The 16,916-nt window shown below is 57.4% G+C and overlaps 1 protein-coding gene across 3 annotated transcripts in view; it reads left to right on the top strand.

The window, feature by feature from the left end:
- Positions 1 to 13,788, top strand: part of KIAA0513 (KIAA0513 ortholog) — a 61,153-nt gene extending 47,365 nt beyond the window's left edge. For 2 of the 3 annotated variants that reach the window (XM_045772797.2, XM_045772796.2), the window contains exons 6-13: positions 502 to 709; positions 1,596 to 1,636; positions 2,173 to 2,251; positions 4,068 to 4,145; positions 5,305 to 5,334; positions 8,309 to 8,389; positions 8,862 to 8,956; positions 10,185 to 13,788. In XM_045772797.2, coding sequence (XP_045628753.1) covers positions 502 to 709; positions 1,596 to 1,636; positions 2,173 to 2,251; positions 4,068 to 4,145; positions 5,305 to 5,334; positions 8,309 to 8,389; positions 8,862 to 8,956; positions 10,185 to 10,234 — 662 coding nt within the window. In that variant the 3' untranslated portion in view covers positions 10,235 to 13,788. The remainder of the gene's footprint in view (positions 1 to 501; positions 710 to 1,595; positions 1,637 to 2,172; positions 2,252 to 4,067; positions 4,146 to 5,304; positions 5,335 to 8,308; positions 8,390 to 8,861; positions 8,957 to 10,184) is intronic. The other variant, XM_087870402.1, reaches the window with a different exon arrangement.
- Positions 13,789 to 16,916: the final 3,128 nt, after the last annotated feature.

Genomic DNA, 16,916 nt, shown 5'->3' with positions numbered 1-16,916 from the left:
AGGGGGGCACCTTGACCTGCCGGAGACTCTGACCTGTAGGGGGCGCCTTGTTCTGTGGGAGACCCTTTGGCCTTACTGTTCTCTCCCAAGATGCCCACTCTCCCTTTGTCCACTTTCAAGCCACAGCAGGGGCCCGGAGCTGTCTGGAGTCAGCACGCCTCCTCCTTGCACGGGGAGTAGCTCTTAGTCCTGCTGTAACCCTCGGCCTCCACCGCGACTGTGTATCCCTGCGTGTGCGTTGCTGCCCTCCTTCAGGTCCTTGAGCTTCTTCAGAGCTGGGTCCTCTCCTGTTTCTCCCTTAGTCCGGGTGCACCTGGCTGCCTTCTTGTGCACAGTAGGTGCTTAGCTGCGGCCCCCAGAGGCCCGGCCCTCCGCCTTCCCTTGGCGGCGTCTTGGGGCCTTCGCTGGTCACCGCTGCCACTGAGAGGCTCCAGCGCCCTGTTGTGCCTGCTACACAGCGTGGTTCCATTCCCGCTCCCTCCCGCCCCTCACCCCGTCCAGGTAAGCCGCACCTGCTGCCCTCCGAGTCCAAGGAGAAGCCGGCGGGGAGCATCGACTCCTACCTGAAGTCCGCCAACAGCTGGCTGGCCGAGAAGAAGGACATTGCTGAACGGCTGCTGAAGAACACCTCGGCCAAGACAGAGAATGTCAAGGGCTTCTTCGGGGGCCTGGAGACCAAGCTGAAAGGACCCCTGGCCAGGAAGCACGAGTAAGTGTCACCAGGTGAACTGTGGGGGGAGGGGCAGGTATGACTGAGGGCAGAAGCCGCGTTCAGTCTGCCGGTGGCAGTGACAGGGCGGCTGTGGCCTGGCCAGGGAGGATTCAGCTTGGCCGCCCTGGGTGACCTTTGGGGCCTGAGAGCTGCTCCTGGGAAGCACAGCTGCCAGCTCCGCTTGACTCCCCAGCCCCTCCCCCCCCCACCGAGTTTTCTTTGATTCACCAATGCCATTGGGTTGGCTGACAGGCAGGGATGTCCTGGGGGTCGGGGTTTTCTGGGACTGATGGGGTGCATGTGGAAACTGGCGGCGGGCAGGAGGGGAATTACAAACCCTCTCGGCCCTTCCTCCTGGAAGTGTGGTGAGAGCTAGTGTGAACGGAACCAGGTAGGCAGGGGCCAGACCCCTGTCCCCCAGGACAGCCGTTCTCCGGCGGGAGCTCAGGAGCCTTCCCGGACCGGGCGCTTGAGAACGGGGTGTTAAGCCAAGACCTCCCAAGAAAGGGGGCACATCAGCAAGAGAGTACCCCAGGCTCCTGATGTCTGTGCCACCCCCCCCCACTCCCCTCCAGTCCCCACTGTCCCCTCCGATGGCCGCTTACAGCCGGGTGACTTGGCTTTTTCCTCGTCTGGTCCAGACAGTTTTGGATTCAGAGAAAATGGTGCAAAGGAGCCTCCATGCCGCATCTCTTTAATTCTGGAAGTTTGGCAATTGGTAAATGTAGCATTGACTTAATGACACTTTTTCAGAGGAAACCATGTGAAATGTACCCATTGCTAAGAGACATAATCTCACTTCAGCCAGGTAGAGGCCAGTTCCTTTGAGCTGAGAAAATGTGTAGGGGGGTCTTTTTGTCACTGCTGTGGTTCTCTTTCCCAGGGAGGATGAGAACAAGCCCAAGGAGAAGCCGCAGAAGACTGGTAAGTGCCTCCCAGTGCTCTCCGGGCCCAGCGGGTGCCCGGCTGTGGCCATAGCAACGCCCCTGGTCCCACAGCCAGGCCCCCACGGGGTCTTCCACCAGCCCCCCAGTAACTAGCAGCACCACCAAGCAGGCCCCTGAACATCTGGGCCCCTTCCCCCAGGGCACGAGATGCTGCTGTAGATGGCTCCCGACTTCTCTCCACCCCGGCCTGGACTTGCCTATTGAATTTCTGGGGGAAACCTCTTCTCTGGGGAGAAGATTCGGGAACTAAATTCCTCGTCCCAGGGAAGTGAAGGAATGTGTTGCTCTGCGTGAGGCTGGGAGAGCTGTGCCAGGGACCCTTCCCTCTGAAGGAGTCCCCGCCACCAGGTGGCAGGAGCGTCCTTCCTGCCCACAGAGGGCAAGCAGTCTTGGATTTCCACTGTTGTTTCTGTAACCTTTGGGGAGAAGCAGTGCCTGCGGGAGGGTTGCTGAGGGGTTCACCAGCATGTGGTGCCACTGGAGCGACGGGCAGTCTTTGTCGCCCCCCTGCAGTGACCGTGTGCAGCCCAGAGGAAGAAAGGAAGGGGGAGAAGATCTACCTGTACACACACCTGAAGCAGCAGCCCATCTGGTAAGGCCGCCCTCGCACCTGTGGGGCCGCGGCTCCGTCACCCACGGAGCTCACTCCGCCCATCGGCATAGCTAGAATAAAAAAGGGGAACCATGGCAGGTGTTGGTGAGAATGTGGAGAAACTGGAACCCTCATACCCTGCCGGTGGGGATGGAAAGGGGGCAGCTGCTGTGCAACACAGTCTGGCAGTTCCCCAGCATGTTAGCGGAGAGTTAGCCTGTGGCCCGGCAGTTCCACTTCTAGCCAGCTACTCCAGAGAGCTGAGAACAGGTACTCAGGCAAAGACTCATGCATACAGGCTCCTAATAGTCGGAAGCTGGAGAGAACCTGAATGTCCACGGACATGGGCACATGATGTGTGGGTACGTAAAACGCGATATATCCCTGCCACACGGTTTTCTCCAGCCACGGGAGGGAGTGAGACGCTGACGGTTGAGACACGGGTGAACCTGGAGAACATTTTACGGAGTGAAAAAGCCAGACACGAAAGACCACATGGTTGTTGATGCCATTTAAGTGAAACGTTTGGGATGGGCTCGTCTCTGGAGACAGTAGCTGAGCGGTCGCCCGGGGCTGAGAGAAGCAGGGGATGGGGAGGGACAGTCCATTCATGGGTACGGGGTTTCTTTATGGGGGGATGAAAATGTTCTAGAAGGAGATAATGGTCATGGTTGCACAATATACTAAAAACCATTTAATATCATGTACTTTAAAAGACTGAGTTTATGGTATGTGAATTATATCCCAGGAAGTTATCTTATATGAACGTCTAGGAATGAAGGTCATGAGTAAAGTGAGAGGCCAACGGTTGGGGGAGCCCTTGCCCTCTGTCTTGCTCTGTGGATGACTGTTAGGGCTGCCTTAGTCCCTCCAAAGCCTCTCCGTCACCGTGCTGTATTCACCCCAAGTGTGCAGAGAGCCAGCACCTGGAGCCCAAAGGGTGTCAGACGTATCTCTCTCTCGAAGGCCACAGTGGCGCCCTGGGAGAACTTGGCTACCAGAAGGGCTGTGTGGGACTGTGGCCAGGAAAGGCCAGGTGGGGCCATCCTGAAGCCTTTCTCTGCATGGAGGCCCCACCTGAGCTGCGCCAGGTTCAGCGGAAGCAAGGACAAGCTACCAGCCATGTCACCCCCGTCTAGGGCTTTGCCTCGGGCCTCCTGGGCTGTGACTTGGCTGCTGTCTTATCACCTGCACACTGCTCTGTGAGGGGCCCAGTGATAAAAACGTGAGGCTCTCCAGGCAAGTACTCAACTCTTCTGTCAGGGACAGTGTGAATGGGGGCAGCTGTGCTCCCATAAACCCTGATTTACGCAATCAGGCAGCAGGATTTGGCCCACACACCCTGCATAGTCGGATGATCTTTAAGAAGAACGTCTCTTGCTTGTGTGTCCCTGTGAACGTGTTTGGTCTCCACACGCGGCCTGTCTGCTCTGGGTTCCCGTTTACTAGACCCCGTTCTCAGGCAGTAGGTGTCCCCAGAGCCCAGCTTCCTCTGGGAGGCCCAGTGGAAGGCACCCTTCATCCACGTCCCGCAGGTGGTGGCTTCAGTTTTGACTGGATGGATGCGGGATTTCCCCATCTCCGTGTTGTACCTTCGTCCTGGGAGAGAGCGACCCTTGGCCGGGAGCCCAGGGAACCGCCTCGGTTTGGGACAAAGGCACATGGTCCTTTTTCTCTTCCCTGCTCTGCCTCTCTGTGACTTGTCAGAAAGTCCTGCAGATGTGGTGGGAAACCGTGTGCCCTTATCCCTCCGGTGTGCCAGGACCTGCCTCCGTGCCCTCCCTAGAGAGGACTGACCCACGCCTCTGTCTCATAGGCATACACTGAGGTTCTGGAATGCGGCTTTCTTTGACGCTGTCCACTATGAGAGGAGAAAGCGGTCTCCCACCACCAGGTAGGAGCAGTGTCTGGGTCCGCCTTGCCTTGGGGCTGAGGACTGGGGACTGGCTCTGTTTCCCAGTTTCTGCAGAGGAGAGCAGAAGGATGGCTGAGTCGGTGTGTCCGTCCCTTCTTCAGCTCCTTCTGGCCCCGGTGCCCGGCGAGCTGCCTGGAGGGCTCCAGGCACGCACAGCTTTGTGGGTGGGGGTCCGCAGCTTGCATGAGCGCTTTCTGTCCTGGGCTCTGGCATGACTTGGACTGACCCTCCTCCAAAACGCAAACTCCCCCAGAATGAAACCATCAGGACTCCCAAGGATCCACTCTGTCTATGGCTGTAAGAGTCACTACCACAGGACTCTGGGGCACAGGGCCAGCCACACCCCGCAGACTGAGCTTGAGAGGGCTAACATCTGGGGAGATGCGATTGCTACCTTCAGCTTACTACTCTGGTCTGCAGCCTGAGACCCTCCTAGCCTCCCTGACGCTAGCCTTGCCACATCAGAAGACCCCCTTTGTAAACCGTCACACAAAGCACAGGGCGGCAGTGAGGGCGGGTGGCCCTTCCCACTCTGGCCACAGGGAGCCATGGTTGCTGCCCGCTGTGTCTAGCGGCTGGGCAGGAAAGGGCAGCAGCCCTCCCAGTCCTGGGTCTCCTTATTGGCACCCACCCCATCATGAACCTCTCCTTCTCTAACAGGGGGAGACCCCCTCAGCCTTTCTCCCTGGCAGGAGGCAGCAGGTGCCTGCTGTGTATGGCCAGTCCACTAGCGCTGGGGGGGACCTGAAGTGTAGTCTTTCCGTCTGCGGAAGGGGGGGCAGCTACAGCTCCACGGGGCGGGATGGCCTGCAGTCTGCTGCGGCTGCATTTCCTGGGGGATATGGAGGGGAAGATGCTGTAGCCATCCCAGGGATTCTGGAGAGAGAATCCCGCGCTCTGCCAGGAAACCAGACTGAAGGAAGCGCTTAGATGCTTGTAGGCGAATGGGGTTTCCTCCTGCTGCTTATGTAGCTGTCGGGCTCCTAGCAGATAAATGGTCTCGAGTACCCCGTCTCTCTCCGTCTCTCTGTTTCTGCCTGTAATAACGCTCCTCTCTCGCTGTTCTCTTTTTTCCATCCACATATCTTGCATGACTTTGACATGTTCCTCTGTTTACCTGTTTCTGCTGCCGCTCCAGAGGGGATGCTGGAGAGGAGGAGAAGAAGAGGTGTGTGTCCACGTGACTTTGTTCATGTTACAGGGCCGGGGGTCCCCGCCAGGGCCACCTCAGGGCGGGAGCCATGCGCTAGCTGCTGCGGGGGCAGAGCCCAGACGCAGGGGCAGCACGGCACCGCTGCCAGGGGCAAGCCCCGCGCTGGGACAGGCCGGTGGCGGGTGGGAGCTCTACAAGGACAGAGCACCCGGAACAGGGAACAGAGAGGGCACTCGAGACCCTGCAAGGCCCAGTATGAGTTCAGAGAGTGAGCAGCAAAGTCCGCTTTTGAGTGGCTCCAGCCTTCTACTGGCCTAAGCAGGCCTCGAACCCATGGCCTTGACTCACGCTTGGTAATCTGGTCACAGAGGATCTGCCTCTCTATAGCCAGGCACACAGGTGCGCAGGGGTCTGGCAGACCCTCCCCCGCCCCTGGGACAGGCTTGGGGGTCAGGGAGAAAGGACAGCTGCCCCCTCCTTCCCAGCCAGCCATGGCATGGTGTGGAGCCTGTGTGTGTATGTGAGGGGGTCCCCTGAAGAGAAGGGCCTAGAACAGGGCTGTTTTCTTTGAGCCCACAGTGGGGTCTGACTCTCATGGTTTGACCTTTGTATTTGTTAGATATCTTTTGTGATATATTTTTGTAGCTAAAGGCCTGCCTATTCAAAATACAGTTTCTGATACAATGATTGTTTCTTCGCTGGCCATTTCCCAAAGCACGCTTCCTTTAATCAGTGATATATTTTTAGTGCTTATTGTTTATGAGAAATCTTGTTTCTGATGCAGCCTTATTATGGCTATAAAAGGAGCATTTAGGCATAATGGACACCCCCTTTAGTACAAAGCCCCTGCGTCCCCACGTCTCTCTGGGTGGGAGCATGACTCACCGTGGCCTCCCAGGGGCAGGGGTGCTTAGCACCGTGGCTGAGGCCCAGGACAGCTGGAGCATCACGGCCACCTCCAAGCCGGTCGGCGCCAAGCCCACGAGGGGGTGCCGGCCTCTGGGCCTCACGGGCCTTGTCCCCCAGAGCAGATGTGGTCTGACCACACACGGACCTGCCCCCAGGGGACAGCCACACATGCCCCGGGCCTCAGCCGGAGGAAGGGCAAATGTTCCTCGGAGATTGGGGTGGGGGTCTGGGCTCTGGGTCCCTGGGCAACCCAGTGACTCCAGCACTGTATCTCCTGTTTGGTGAACTCAGCTGGTGATACTCAGAGGCAGAAAGGCCTCCATTTCCAAACGCGTCTGTTGCTTACCTCCAGAGTCCCACTGTGGCAGTTTAGACAGGCGCCCTGCCCTCTGTGGGATTAGACCTCGACTGGTATTGGGTATGGATCTCAGGTTTAAGGAATTGGTTGGATTGAGGCAGCACCTAATCCACTGATGGCTAGCGACCTTCCACCTCCTTCTCCAGAGGTCAGACTGGGACCTCTAAAGAAGGGTAAGACCTTAAGAATCGGCTTCTCATCCAGGTCAGGAGCATCAGGGCTGCCGGTCACTCCCACATGGTGTGGGCTTGGGCCTTGCACAACTGGACACAGCAGGCCTGATGGTGGAATGGGCTTTTAGGTGCCTGGACAGCCTAAGGGTAACCACTGGGGGAAAGACGGTGGGAAGGAAAATGGGATCAGCGTCATGCCTGGAAGCGTGTTCTGGGTATCTTCATGGGCGTCCTGTCATCGGCATGAGGAGGCTGGGAGTGACACCTGCCCTCACGGCTGTCACGCCCCTGCGCTCCTGAGGCCTCCTGCTAAGCCACAGCAGCACGAGTGGCCCTGGGCCCTGTGGGTGGGGAGCAGTTAAGGTTTGATGGTGGTTCTTTTTCTCTTCCTTTGGCTTCTCCATTGCCCCCACCCCTCACTCCCTCACTCTGCCTCCTCTCTCCCTCGTCTCTTCTCTCTCTCCTAACCTTGTTTTAGTCAGACTCATCACCCAGAGCTTAATCTTTAAGGGGCGATGGGCTTAAATGAGTGTGTCCCCCACATCTGCGTCTGCCCCCTCAAGGAGCCCGCTTCTCAGGTAGACATGGCAGGGCCGGGGTGAGTCCCCTGTCCGCTCGAGGCAGGGGTCCTCTGCCCGGGATGGGGAGGCCACAGCTGCAGCGAGCTCCTGGAGGTGGCTGTCCATCAGGGTGCAGAGTTCATACAGCTCAGAGAATAGCCTCCCACCCCAGAGCCTGTGTGCATCTCGTGTCCCTCCGTGGGGAGCGGACAGCTGGGCTGCAGGGTCCCACCCTGGCAGCCGCACACACACTGCGTTTCTTTCTCTGGGGGTTTCTGCACTTTGTGCTAGAGGCTTTGTGCTGTCTTCACCGTGCGGTTCACGGGGGCCTTCGGGAAGATCGGGGTCTCATCTGTGTGCTCTGGGGAGGGGTGTGGACATGAACCTGGCCTCTGAGGAAGCCGGAGCCGGGAAATGCAGCAGAGCCAAGACCCCACCTGACAGGACAGCGTGGCCCTCAGCACATCCAGCCTCCCCTGCTCCCTGGGGGGAACCCATGAGGGCTGCAGATGGAGTGGCAGCCTCAGGGCCTCCTGGACGGACAGGTTCTCAGCTCCCACTCCCCTGGGACGCTGGCAGGGCCAGGTCCTCTCTGCAGGCCTTTCTGCCTCCCCAGTGGCGCCGGGACCTCCCATCCTTGAGCCTCAGAGGGGACACGGGGGTTGGTGTTTTTGTCTCCTAGAGAATTTTCTGGGGAGCCACTAAGCACACGTCATCTCTGGGTCGGTAGGAAGCGTATGAGTGTTTGGATCTCCTCATTTCAGGAAGGATGAAGTGATGAAGTTTGTATTTGGGACCTGTCAGGCAGAGTGTCAGAACCCTGGGCAGCCTTTGTGGAAAAGCAGATCAAACAGCTCTTCAGGGGAGGTGCTCCCCACTCGGTGTCAGGGAGGCAACGCGGGGGTGCCCCCTGTAGATCAGAGCAGGGGGGCGAGAGGCAGGGGACGCAGCAGCATTCCGGAGCCCTCTCCTGTCACCTGTGCTTACAGGGAGAAGTGGTGCCACATGACCCAGGAGGAACGCAACGACAGTCTGCGGTTCAATGAGAACATCACCTTCGGGCAGCTGGGGTGAGGACGTGGACGACGACCCCACGCTGGGGGCCCCGACCAAGTGGGGCAGATTGGGGGGTCCAGCTTGGGTTTCTCTCCTGCCGGAAGGCCTGTCCTCATGCCCAGTCATGGAGGAGGAAGCAGGGCAGAGGGGGGCACTGATGCCCAGAGACCGTGACGAGAGGCCCGTGAAGGAGACCTTCCCACCTGGGGGGTGTGGCGGGGGGGGGGCCGCTGGCCCTGACAGTGTCACACATCCATAGTCTCATGCAGCTCACAAGCCCACGGTTAGCGACATTTGGCCTGGCTCCCAGTTGCTGACAAGCGCCTCCCACCCCCACACCCGGTGCAGTGAGAGCAGCGGTGGGCCGAGGCAGCCGCCCTTCATTTCCACTTCTCACCGTTTCAGGAGGGCCGCGTGGGGGCACCCCCAGCTCCCCTCCCCAGGGAAGAGCGAGGGCGCCAGCTCATGGCTGTCTTTGTCCTGCAGCACGTTCACTCACAACATGCTGGCATTCGGGCTCAACAAGAAGCTATGTAATGACTTCCTGAAGAAGCAGGCCGTCATCGGCAACCTGGACGAAGGTGAGCGGCGGCCAGCGGCGGCCAGTGCTCTGCCCCGCCCCACCCCCAGGATTGCTGCCACCTCAATGAGGAACATGGTGTTGGTCTGTAGAGCACGTCTGCCCCTCCTCTATTCCTGTCTCCCTACATGCATGGGACACTTCTCATTGTATCTGGAAGGCCGTTTTTGCTACGTGGCATTTGCCAGCGTGGGGTGTTGCAGGCTGGGGTCAGGGAGCTTACCCGTCCCAGTGTTTCCAAACAGGGCCAAAGGTAAAGATGGGACTGGGTGCTCAGACTCCGAACTTGAAAATGGCCAAGCTCCGACCCTGAGTTGCCCTTCCTTCTAAATGGCCTGCCTTTGTTTCTTGAACCACACTGCCCTGAGAGGTATGGGGGCCGTGAGGTTTCTCCAGAACCTCTGACTTCTTTAGCGAAAGAGGATACGTGACATATCCGGCCCCTAATCTATCAGAGTCAGCCTTTACGTGTCATCCCACCCTCGTGGCCTAAGAAGTCTTCCACTTAAGCGTACATTTGGACTGATACAGTGTTCTTTCAAAAACAAAACAAAACAAAAAAACAAAAACCTCCCTCTGGGGCACCTGGATGGCTCAGTCAGTTTAATGTCAGACTCTTGGTCTCAGCTCAGGTCTTGATCTCCGGGTCGGGGGTCGAGTCCCATGTCAGGCTCTGCGCTCAGCGGGGAGTCTGCTTGGGATTCCCTCTCTCTCTGCTCCTTCCCCACCCACCACCACCACCACCACCACTCGCATTTTCTCTCAAATAAATAAATCTTTTTTAAAAAAACCCCCATCCTGCACCAAATTAAAGGGGCCACAGAGCTGCGGCCTCAGGAGGCAGGAAAGTACTCGATGCTTCCCCTGGAAAATTGCAGAATGCTGTCATCAGCCCCACAGTACCGGGCAAAAACGCTGTCCCCTTGCCCACCATGCGGCCCTGTGCAGCTCATAGGACTCAGGCCTGGCTATACTGTGGCAGGGTTCGTGCACCAGCGCTGTGCCTTCCGCAGGTTTCACGTCCTTTCCGTAGGAAGATGCATCCCATTTCCAAGGAGCCCACTTCCGGGAGCCAGGCATGCAGCATGCTAGTGGCTTAGGGCTTGGTGTCACTGGTGACACCACCATTCCTGGTGTGGTCCGGCTTTGTTATTGCCCGAATGAAAAAAAGCAGGACCTGTAGGTGTTGACCTCTATCTTCCAAGAATTAACACTGTTTTCTTTTCCAGAGCAATACAAGCTGCTGAGCGACCACATTGAGCAGATGGCCACTGAGTAGGCAGGCCACGGGAGGTCGCCTGGAGCACCCTCCAGGAGGACTGAGGGTGCGCACCCCTCTCCTGGGCCAGCGACTGGCTGTCACCCCACCTGATGACCCTGCATGACCTTGGCAGCACCCAGAGCCGCTCCACGCTGCCCTAGAACTAGCGGTTAGAAGAACCTGGTTGCCCATCTCCCCACCTCCCTTCTGCCTTGTCTGCTCCCCCATCTGCGTGCCAAAGGGTCCCTGGGGTTACATGGCTAAAACCAAGGTGACTGTCCCTACTCCTGGGAGTCAGGCCCGTGACATAGGACCGAGCAGGAGGAGGAGGAAGGACACCAGGGCCGACGTGGGCTCAGGGCAGTGCCTGCTGCAGCCTCCTGCAGGAGAGAGGGGGTGGGGTGCACGTGGGAGTGCAGGTGGGGGCATCATGAGCTGGCACACGCCAATGACATGGGTGACCGTCTGGGACCCTCTTCTTCAGCAGCAGGATGGAGTAGGGGTACTCCCCCAGTTGGGGCTCCTGCTGAGCCACAGCCTCACGGAGGGGGCAGTGGGCCTCCCTGTGTGGGCTGGGTCCGTCCATGAATTGCTGACTCTGTGCCAGCTCCCCACCGTGTGACAGGAACTGGAGGCACAGGAACTGCTAGGAGGAAAGAGACACTTCCTATTTTAGGGAGGGAGAGAGCCCGGGGCAGAGGATCTTCTTCCCTGGCCGCAGAAGGCCCAGCGAGGGGTGTGAGCGCCCTAGAGGCCTCGTGGGATCTGCGTGGCTGCTTGGCAATCACACCAGCTCCGTTGGTGTCAGACGGTGTGAAACACGCCTGGTCAGCTGACCTCTTCCTTCTGCAGCAGAGACAGCCCTGCACTCCCTCCCTGGGGGTAGCATGGGCTGTCTGCCCCACAAAGAGGCCCCGAAAAGAGAAGTTTCTTCAGTAGCTGCAAGACAGCCACCCTTTCTACAAGCAGACGCTGCTGCTCTGTATTTCAGGGAAGACAGAAAAATCCATGTGGGTGTTACAGACAAGCCAGGCAGAGGTGGCTTCCGGTGGTAGTTGCGTGAGGTTCGCTAGCGGAGGGGCCGCGCGGCATGGGGCCCTCCTCCCCCGGCAGCCTTGGGAAGGCGCCTCTGCCCGCCTCGGCCCTCGCCGGCTGACCGCTTTCCTGCACACTTGGCACATATCTCCTGTCCCGCATCTGGTGCCTGGGAACCCTGGCTTTTCTCTCGGGGTTCATACCACCCCGAGAGGACTGACGTGTGACAGCAAGCAGCCAGCATGAGGCTCCTCTGGTGTGAATATTTCCCTTCTGTCCGCTTCCCTCTGCCTCAGCCCCTTGCACTTGGGCACTGACCTTGGAAGTAGGCCCAGGGGCGCTCTCCTTTCCCCACGTCCTCCCCTCCTGTTTTCCCTCTCCACCTCCTTACCTCTTGGTCATTACATCACGGTCTCCTCTTGAGCACGGCAAAAACGTTCCTGGTAGTCATTCCCCCTGCCAGTGCTGGAACACCTTCCCTCGTGGGGTGCCTCCCTGGAACGTTCCAGAGACAAGCATGCGCCGGCAGAGCTGTAGCCGCACGTCTTGGTGAGGGCAGGAGAGGCGACATGAATGAAGCATGGTGTGATGGGAGTGGGCTGGTGTCCGAAGGCTGGATCCTGAAACTCAGCCTGTTTTTATGATGGCAGCGTGTGCATGTGTGAAAGAGAGAGGTCGGCCCGTCTGGCGATGTCACCAAACAAAGCACAGCCATGTTGCTGGGGCAGCTCCCACAGACCAGAGGTCCCCCGACCCCCGGCCAGTGTTGGGCCCCAGGGACAGCGCATGTCTCTACTGAATGCGTTTCAGAGAAATAAGGTCAAATTAATGGGTATATAGGCCCCTCCTCCAATGGCTCGTTCAGATAATGCATCCCCTCCTCAAATGCTCAACCTCAACTGTGACCTCTGAATCCCTTTTGCTCCCCTCCCCCTCTGTAGAATCAGGGCTGCATGGCGGGGAGGGGTCTCTCTGAGGCCCCTGCAAGGCTCTCCCTTCAGCTGCGGTGTCATTGGCTTTATTCGTCATTTCTCAGTAGTTAGTTGAAATGCGTTACAACTGTATCGTAAGGTGCCCAAAAGACTTACCCTTGTGTATATAAGATTTTTGTATAGAAGTCTGATTCTGATTTCTGGAGGGAGTGAAGTGGGTTCTGAGGCTCTTTCCAGAGTGCCGGGGAGCATGGCTCTTTCCCCCTGGGGTGGGGCCCGCAGGACCCCCTTGCTTTTGGAGGGAAATGCCCTTTTGACTTCTTTGGGCTTTTCCAAGCACTTTAACTTAAAAATATTCTTGAGATGTTGATTCCCCCTGTAGGGCTCTTGAAGTAGCCGCTGAAGGTGGAAGCAAGGCCTGCTTGGGGCTTTCTCCCCTCCCATCGCTGCTGCTTCCAGATCTGGCTGGGAAGCAAGGCCTGCTTGGGGCTTTCTCCCCTCCCATCGCTGCTGCTTCCGGATCTGGCTGGGAAGCAAGGCCTGCTTGGGGCTTTCTCCCCTCCCATCGCTGCTGCTTCCGGATCTGGCTGGGAAGCAAGGCCTGCTTGGGGCTTTCTCCCCTCCCATCGCTGCTGCTTCCGGATCTGGCTGGGAAGAGTGGGTTTGGGCTGCCTGGCTTGCTCAGACGGTGCCAGAGACCTGGGCCCTCCCCAGAGGGTTGATACCAGGTGGCAGCATTTCACCTCACAGTGCCTCTGGCCAGTGTCACTTAGAGGAGTCCCATCCCTAGAAAGAAGGCTGGCAGACTGCCCTGCTGAGGTTTCCTCTGTCCCTGTGGCACAGTCTCTCCCCTCGGGTGCCCAGCCAGAGCAGACCGACACAGGACATGCTCAGACATCCCAGCATGTGCGGAGGCCTCACTCTGGTGCACACACAGGGACATACTGGTGTGAGAGCCCTGCGAGCCCCTCTTGTAAACTCGGGAACCGTAGGCTCAGTGCAGGGTCAGGTCATATCCTAGAAGAGAGCTTCCCATCCCGGCAGGTAGGGTGTCCGAAGCCGGGAGCTCAGAAGGCTCACCCTTCAGCAGCGGTGATTCAGATTTTCTCTGGCTGTCCTTCGGGGCTGTGCGAATCACCATGAGCTAGGACAGCTCATCCTCTCAAATAAAAAGTTCCCTGCTTGGAAAACAGGACGATGTTGAGAAGCAGCTTTTGGAGGTGGGGGCGGTGCTGAGGGAGAAGGGAGAGAATCCCATGTCCAGTGTGGAGCCCGACCTGGGGCTCGATCTCATGACCCTGAGATCATAACCTGAGCCAAAATCAAGAGTCAGACGCTTAACTGACTGAGCCGCCCGGGCGCCCAAGATGCAGCTTTGTATGTGTTTAGCCTTTGTTTTAATTTTAGCAGTATTGGTAGCTGTGTGTGGGGGGCACATTGATACTCGGATTGCAGCTGCTGTGTGCATGTGTGCTCAACCAAAGGTGGGAGAACCGGATTCTGATATTCTGAGTTGTTTGTACAGTAAAATGGAATGAACTATGATTTTCCTGTTGCCAAAAAAAGGGGGGAAGGGTTTGCTAAGAAGCTCTTAAGTTACCAAAAGGAGGATAAGAAAGAGTCCCCTTTCCTGAGTTCTGTACCCAAATTAAAATCCAGGATGTTAGGGTTAGCTGGGGAGCCCACCTGGGGGGCTGGTGAACCCCCGTGGACAGAGGCCCAGGGCAAGAGTCCGCCGCATGCCTCACCTTTCTCTGCGCTCCTCTGCCGGAGTTGAAACCAGAGTGTCCGTTACTTCTCCAAGCCCAGCTGGACAGCAGAGTTCGCTGCTGCGGAGAGGAGACCCATCCTCGAGGTTTGTTCCCCCATGGAATGTTTTTTGTGACGAGCTTGTCCCACAGAGCACCCGGCATTCCAGACTCCGGATGTGAGAAGTACAGTGTTCACACCACAAAGGAGTTTGTGCGAGGCTCTGTCTAACCCCAGTGCCTGCGACCGCTAGTCAGGGCCGTGAGCTGCAAGCCTGACCTTCCTGCACGTTCCAGCAGCCTAATGGTTGGCTTTTATTTAGGGACGAATCCATTGGGCCTGTGAGGTCCGATCAGCTTTATTACCAGATTACTGCAGACACCTGGCACCTGGGAGGGGGGCGGGGGGCGGGGGTTGTGGTGCAGTGCTTTACCCAGAACAGTGAGGAAGCTTGGGAGGGAGGGTCTGTAGTCCAGAGGGAGGAGGCCAGGGAGGAGCGAGACCCAGCCCTAGCCTCAGGAGATGGGGTACAGCGCTCAGGCCAGCTCAGGCTGCTTTCTTCTCTCCCCATCTTCAGTCATGGACCAGCTGCTAGGTGGGGGTCCCTCCTGCCCCCCCCAGTCCCCCAGCCTTGTAATTCTGAACCCTTGCTCTCACGTCTCTGCTGCCTCCCCCTAGCTTCCCTGTAAATCATTTGTTCCTTATGACTCTCGGGGATGAGTTTCACCAAAAAGGGAATTGCATCGGCTAGAAGCACCCCTAATTGAGAAATGTGCAATGTTCAGACCTGGGGCAAGGCCACACAGGCCACGTGTCCCATACGTCCTTTCTGTCGTGGGGCTGGGAATAGGGGTGTGTTGGTTCACCAGATAGCAAATGAATGAGTCATTTTCAGATTGTTCGCCTTCAGCAAATACTCTAGATGCTAAGACCCGGTGGGGCCTCATCGTGTCCCTTGCTGTCCCTGGGCCCGAGAGTCTCCTACTCCTCGGGGAGGGACAGAAGGGTCTTGTGGGGGCCGGCGTGCTCTGGTCCCTGGATGCTGGCCCATGCTCCCTGAGTTGACCAGAGCTCGGGAGTGGAATCCCACCCTGCCTGTGCCCAGAGGACTCACGTATCCCCAGGATTCAAGTGGGGCAGTGTTCTCAATGCAGGGGTCTTGGTTACTAATGGAAAGGGATAAACTTGTCATTTCTAGAAGAGTATCAGGATGGTCTAGGTTTGCCCATCTTCCCGTCACTTCCACACACACCTGCCACAGGGTGTCCGAAGTTGGGGGAGAACTCTGATCCTCGCCTAACCCCCAGACTCCAAGGCTTTGACAAGGCAGCGTCAGAGCAGAGCCCACTGCCACCTGGAGCCCTCCTGAGCTGCGCTTGAAGGGGTCTGCACTTTAGCTAAAATGGACCGCCTATTGGCAAATCCCCCTTGACCCGCGGGTAAGTCCTAGAATTGGGAGGCTGTATCTGTTCCCTCCTTGGTCCTGGATGTGTGCTCGTGAAAACGGGAAGGCACTGCGGGTTCTGTCCCCACATGTCAGCTCTGACGGGGTGGGGTCCGATCTCTTCTGTGCTAGAGACCGCGTGGGTTAGCTCCCTCCGTCCGAGAGGTCTCAAGCGAGCCTGGGGCTGTCACTTCTGTAAGGCGCCTTGAAGAAGACAAGCCAAACCTTTGAACGTTAGGAAATGCTAGAAATTCAGACATTAGACATAGATCCCCTACAAATATGTAAATGTGTTAGAACAAGACCCGTCTGCCGCCTTTGTTATAAACTGTGGCCTCTTTGGGGGCTTTTGTGGATGGTTTACACGTGTGCATTGCGTTTTCTCCTTCAGCCAGCTGGTCTTGGACCCTGAACTTGCCATTGCCACACCCAGACCTTGCCTTTAGTAGCCCCAAAGTAGAGTCCCGTGACGCAGGTGTTCTTGGTGTGACTGTTAACGCAATCTTGTGTCCCACCAGGTGACATCCTACAAACAGTATTTTAAGGCTGAGGAAGTTTCAAGGTGGGAGATCTCAGAACAGTGCTAAAATCAAAATGGTTTTCTGTGAAGAAAAAAAATCTATGTCTCTATATTGCACCTCAGATTGTCAGAAGGTGGAAACTTAAATAAATTATCTTTAAAAAAAAACTGGTCTATTTAGTTTTTGTTTTCACATATCGGTGAGGACTTCTTCAGAATTTGCAATATTCTCAATGACAAGAAGGGGTTTTCAGAAGAAAGCGTTTTTCCCCCTGGGGTCAAATAGATGTTTTCCCCAACTAGGCTGAGCTCGAGGGTCTCGTGCAGATGCGTGTGCGTCTCGTGGGAGCACGAGGAGGAGGAAGAGCGCCCCTCTGAGGGCCCGCCGGGCCTGGTCTGCACAGGGGGTCTGTGTTGATGGAGTGGTGCCCGTGGACAGGACTTCAGCCCGGGCCCCTGGGACGCCTGCAACGCCTTCTAGCTGGAATCCTGATCTTGCTCTTCTTCTGAGCCCAAGCTGCCTCCCTCTTGTGTTTTGGGGCCGGGGGTAGGGGGTAGGTGGAACCCAATTGCATCTCCTACCTGACAGGAGCGGGGTGCCTTTATCAATCCTTTCCGGTGTGGTTTGACAGACGTGTTTTGTGAAATGTTGGGCTTTCTCTTTTTCAGATTATAAGAAGTCAGTAGCCATGTTCTAAATGTCTGGCCTAAACGGATGAGGGAGGTGAATCTGGGGAGCACTGAAGGACTTGGGGGAAGGGCCCTCAGCCCGAGGGGGGCCCAGGAGCAGGATGGGGTGAGGGCCTGACCTCCATGTCCCCAGTGCTCCCACCCAGTCTGGAGAACGCCACCCCGTCTTAGCAGAACATAGAGGGATGGCCTGGGTGGTGGATATCCCAGGCTATCATCTCTGGCTCTTCTTATGGTGCTCAGGGGAGTCTGCCAGCAGCAGCAGGCCAACGGTGGGAGGCAACTCTGTGGGAGGGGAGGGATCCACTTAGGGCATCAGAGACCCAGAAG

Source organism: Ursus americanus, chromosome 21, assembly GCF_024610735.1.
Source record: "Ursus americanus isolate L20-20 chromosome 21, mUrsAme1.1.p, whole genome shotgun sequence".
Classification (NCBI taxonomy): Eukaryota; Metazoa; Chordata; class Mammalia; order Carnivora; family Ursidae; genus Ursus; species Ursus americanus.
Note: the sequence above shows the minus strand (reverse complement) of the source record. Positions and strands in the feature narration are given on the sequence as shown.